Source organism: Penaeus chinensis, chromosome 31, assembly GCF_019202785.1.
Source record: "Penaeus chinensis breed Huanghai No. 1 chromosome 31, ASM1920278v2, whole genome shotgun sequence".
Lineage (NCBI taxonomy): Eukaryota > Metazoa > Arthropoda > Malacostraca > Decapoda > Penaeidae > Penaeus > Penaeus chinensis.
This window is the reverse complement of record NC_061849.1, coordinates 1,238,719-1,243,718: the sequence shown is the minus strand read 5'-3', so window position 1 is coordinate 1,243,718 and position 5,000 is coordinate 1,238,719. Positions and strand designations below refer to the sequence as shown.

General features: G+C 44.3%; 1 protein-coding gene across 1 annotated transcript in view; it reads right to left on the bottom strand.

Annotated features, from left to right (window-relative positions):
* Positions 1-3,662: 3,662 nt before the first annotated feature.
* Positions 3,663-5,000, bottom strand: part of LOC125041725 (putative protein TPRXL) — a gene marked incomplete at its 5' end in the record, with an annotated part of 5,634 nt that continues 4,296 nt past the window's right edge. Inside the window, one exon of the mRNA XM_047636967.1 lies at positions 3,663-3,737. Within this exon, the coding sequence (XP_047492923.1) occupies positions 3,663-3,737 (75 nt within the window). The remainder of the gene's footprint in view (positions 3,738-5,000) is intronic.

Here is a 5,000-nt window from a genome sequence, read left to right as displayed (position 1 = left end):
TAGAACACGGCAAGGTCGGGTGGCTTGTCAAGGTAGTAGTTGGTTTACTTGAAACATATCCCCCCCCCCCTTCCCCGTGTGAACAAGAAGGAAAAGAGATTCGGGCCTCAAGCTGTCACGCTCTTCCTCATCCCCCCCCCCCCCCCCCATTTCCCCTCCTTTTCTTTCAATCCCCTCCCAATTATACCCCGTCTACCCCCTCCCACCTACCCCCCGTTTTCGCTATCTTATGTCTGGCACTCGTCCATCCCTCCCACCACGCCCCCTTCGGTCTAGTCACCTCCCCCTTCGCCCACCTCTCCCCACCCCTCCCCCACGCACCCCGCCCCTTCCCTACCCTCCCCACCCCGTCCCCCCTCTCCACCCGCCCCCCGTGACAGTCCGGGGACATAGTCTGTTATTCAGATAGTACTACTGCCAATCATTGATTATTCTCCAGCAACCACCCCCCTTCCCCAGCTGACCCGCCCACGCCCCTCCGAAGCTCCGCCTCCCCTGGCACGCTATTGGGCGAGACTGACCCGCCTGAGCCAATCGTCGGCTGCTCTTCTCAAAGGCCACGCCCCTGTCCACTCCGAAGGAGAAAGAGAGAGAGGGAAAGACAGAAAGAGAGATAAAGACAGATAAAGAGAGAGATAAAAAGATAAGGAAAAAAAAAGAGAGAGGGGGGAGGGGAAGAGAAATAGATAGATAACTAGAAAGAGGGAGAGATAGACAAACAGATAGATATATAGGGAGAGAGAGAGAGAGAGAGAGAGAGAGAGAGAGAGAGAGAGAGAGAGAGAGAGAGAGAGAGAGAGAGAGAGAGAGAGAGAGAGAAGCTCTCATTTAGGCTTCTGACTTTCCTCTACACTTCCCCTACCCTCTCCCCCCTCCCCTCCCCGTCCTCTTCACATACCCCCTCCCCTTCCCATCACCCCCCAACCCCGCCGTGCCCTACCTGTCATCTTTCATTTCGAAACTCCTTTACATTTTCGCTTTTTCTCTCTCAGTCATTTTTTTTTCTCTCTCTTTACCAATTGCCATGCCTTGCTATTATTATCTTAGACCCTTTAGGAAATAGGTTTATTCACCTCTTAAGTAAATAGTACAGAAGGCTCGCTTTTCCTATGTTCCTTTCCCTGTCTGTTTACTACTTGTCTGGCTGCATATCTCTCCATTTGACCTCCCCCCCCTCTCTCTCTCTCATCCCCCCCCCCTCTCTCTCTCACTCCCCTCTCTCTCTCTCTCACCCCCCCCTCTCTCTCTCTCTCTCACCCCCCCTCTCTGTCTCTCCTCCTCTCTCTTTCTCACTCCCCTTCTCTCCCTCTCTCTCTCTCACTCTCCCCTCCCTCCCCCTCTCTCTCTCTCACTCCCCCCCTCTCTTCCTCTCTCTCTCTCTTCACCCCACCTCTCTCTCTCCATCCCCCCTCTCTCTCTCTCACTCCCCCTCACTCTCACTCTCTCCTATCATTCCTGGAAATTCGAGAGCAGTGACAGAAAAAGTCTTGAATCGGGGAAAGGGGGGGGAGCGAGCGACGATTAGCAGAAGCTGTATTTACAAAGCTGCTCTCAGCTGATCCTTCTTAGACTAACCCAAACGTCAAGTCAATTTGACCCTTATTTGTCTATGTCATTGAGGTGAAAGACGAGTACCAGGGAGAACACGTTCGTTGTCATTTCTTATTCCGCTTTAGTTTAAGTTTGATTTTGTTGATTATTCGATTTGATGTCTGTCTGTCTGTCTTTCTGTGTAGCTATCTTTCCATCTACCCATTTGCTTGCCTATTTGATATGTCTATCTACCTATCTGCTTGCTATCCACCATTCCATCTGTCGATCTATCCAGCTATCTATTGACTCTCTTTCTGCTCGTCTGTCTATCCATCTGTCCATCACTTCATCTCTATCTATTATTCCTCATATCTACTTACCAACACGCCCGTCCTCTCCACCTCCTGCATATACAAAAATAATTATTTCGTATTTGGAACACAGAAAACAGGACCTTCATAGCAATGGTTGAAACGCCTCGTGCCATGTCTGGACTATAAAAAAAAACTGCATTTTATTCGCTAACAGATGACCCTGCATCCTGCAGGTGTATGCCGTGACGCTGCGCAGAAGTGTCCAAAGTGAGCCCATTTGTGTGCCTGTGTGTGTCTCTGCCGCTAATTCGCGCATCACGTGGTTTTATAGCGGTCGTGTAGTTATACGCATAGACACCGGCAGATTCGTGTGCATGAACAAGGTCACTCTCGAGTAGTCACTAGAGAACACGCACCTTCCTCAATCCCCCTTATTCCTTACCCCCCCCCCCCTCCCTTCCCTCCGTCCTTTCTCCCCCTCGTCTCCTTACCCACCCCGTCCCTCCGTTACTCCCTATTATCCCTTCCCCCCCTACTTACTCTATACTCCCCCCTCCCTCCCTTACTCCTTCCTCTCCCTTCGCCCCCTCCTTCCTCCTTCCTCCCCCTTCCCCCACCCGTTCTGTGTCCTCCTGTGCAATTACATCCCATCAGGACTTTGTAATTAATACTCTAATATCTCCCTGAGACAACCCCAATTTCCTTAGCCAATCCCGGCGATTCGTATGCTGACTAGCCAATGAAAAAAAGGTCTTTGGCTTTTAAGTCCGGTTTTAGAATACGGTGTAGCGAGTGAGTCTTTGCCTCCATGGGGCTGCGGTCTTTCTCTGTGCTGGTCTCCGATTTTTTGTTTATCTTCTCTCTTTCTCTATATCTTTCTCGGTCTCGGTCTCTATCTGTTTCTCTTCTCTTTCTCTCCCTCGGTCTAGAGAAAGCATGATAATGATAGTGATGTTAATGATAGCAATAATAATGATGATAATGATAACAGCAACAGCAATGATGATAATGATAATAATTATAGTATAAGTAGTAGCAGCAGTAGTAGTAACAAGAGTGATGATGAAAAAAAAATTATATTAACAATGAATATAGTGATGATATTATTGGCAATATTGATAATAGCAACAATAATAATAGTAGATAGTGATAATGATAACAATCATCACAATAATAAAAACAACAATAATTGTATGTGCGCATAGGTAACAAAGGCATGATGCCAAGGACTAAAAGGACTTGCTTTTCCTTCCTTGAAAAACAAGTTTAGTTGATAATTGAATGATATTTTTGTTTCATTTGCATATTTGTTTTGGCTACAGGGAAATTTATGGGAAATATGTGTTTACTTTTGTCTAGCAACAAGTGTGTTTGTTTACTTTTCTAGTACGACTGAAAATGAAGTAAATTATTGGTTGTAACATTTAATTTGATTCATATAAAAATGTGTGTTTTATAATCTGAAATGATCTGTTTGTCGATATGATAAAATTGATGTTCACACAAGTTTGTAAGAGTGATAAAGATTACCAATAATGTTATAATTTCAGGTGTTTATATGCTGATGATAGTCGATTTATGTTACATGAATGTGTATTCAGATTGTGAATCATGTATAGGAACTGTAAGAGTTTTGCGTTATATCTTGTGGATTTGTTATGGACAAATGTTGATTAATCTTATTTGTTGTTGCACTCCTGTAAAGTACTCCAGCTGGTATTAAGGAATTAGTATCTAGTTATATGATAATGTATGTTTCTTGTGTTATGATTTCCATGGCCAGTGTGACTTGATTCTGAAAGCCTTTGGTGAATTTCAAATTGTCTTTCGTCCCGGAAGCTTCCTGACCCAGTTTCCTGTCTCCAGTTTCTCGACTGTTCCCTGCGCTGTCTTCACGGAGCATTACTCAGGAGAATAAATCTGGTGTTTCTGAGGAGGATTTCAATTCACGCCCCGTGGAGTGGCTCGGACAACATCTCATACCCTGCTAATGGTGGTGACCTCACAGGAAGGCCAGGCTATCTTACAGTAATAATAATGGAACTATTATTAATGATAAGAAAATACTTAAAATGATGAATGGATTATGCTAAGCAACGTACATTACTTTCACGCCAGCACCCAGCCTGCGTTAGACCATCTATCATTAATCTATCTATCGCGGCCACAGATCGTCAAATAACGAGTCAAAAACCATTGCAGACTTTCTCAACCGTCCACCATTCCTTTTATTTTTGCTGTTGATGACGATGTCATTGTACTGCTAACTTTTGTCTTCTCAGTGTTAGTCTTTCGTATTTAATACTGGCATCTCTGTCTGTCTGTTTATCAATTTGCCCATTCATTTATCTACTCACTAATCAGTCTTTCTTCTCTTTCGTTTTATTGAAATATTTATCTAAATATATATCTGAATATCTATGTAACCGTTTACCAGTCTATCTGTGTATCTGTAGGTATTTACCTCTATCTATCAGTCTGTCGACCTAGACACCTATCTATTATCTCTTAATTTACCTATTACGTCTGTCTCTCTCTCGCTATCTATCCACCTATCTATCTATCTCTTAATATGTGTCTCACAGTTAATTTATCTACTTTTTCAACTTTGCTTCGACCTCTTCGCCTTCATTTGTCTTTCTTCTTTTCCTGTTTCCCTTCTCCTCAGTGTCAACTTCCTTTTATTTTGTATTTTTTCTCCATTACCTTCCCATCTTACTCGCTTTTCGCTTTCTTATTCGCCGGATTTTTCGTTCTCTCTCCTTTGCTTTCGCCAAGGATTCTTTCACATCCTCGCCCTTTCTCTTTTTCTTTCTACTTCCCTCTGTCTCTCTGTATCAGTCTTTCTCTTTCTCTTTACCTCCCCCCCCCCTCTCTCACTCTCACTCTCGCTCTCGCTCTCGCTCTCTCTCTCTGCTTCCTTCCTCCCTTCTCAGCCCCAATTCCATTTGCTCTTTATGCTTCCCTTGATTAACCCAACTATAAAATATAGATGGAGAGATAGATATGGAGAGACAGAGACAGAGACAGAGACAGAACGACAGACAGACAGTCAAACAGATAGACACAGACACAGTCAGACTGAGAAAAAAAAAGAGAAAGAAAGAGAAAGAGGGTGAGGGAGGGAGGGAGGGAGGGAGGGAGGGAGGGAGG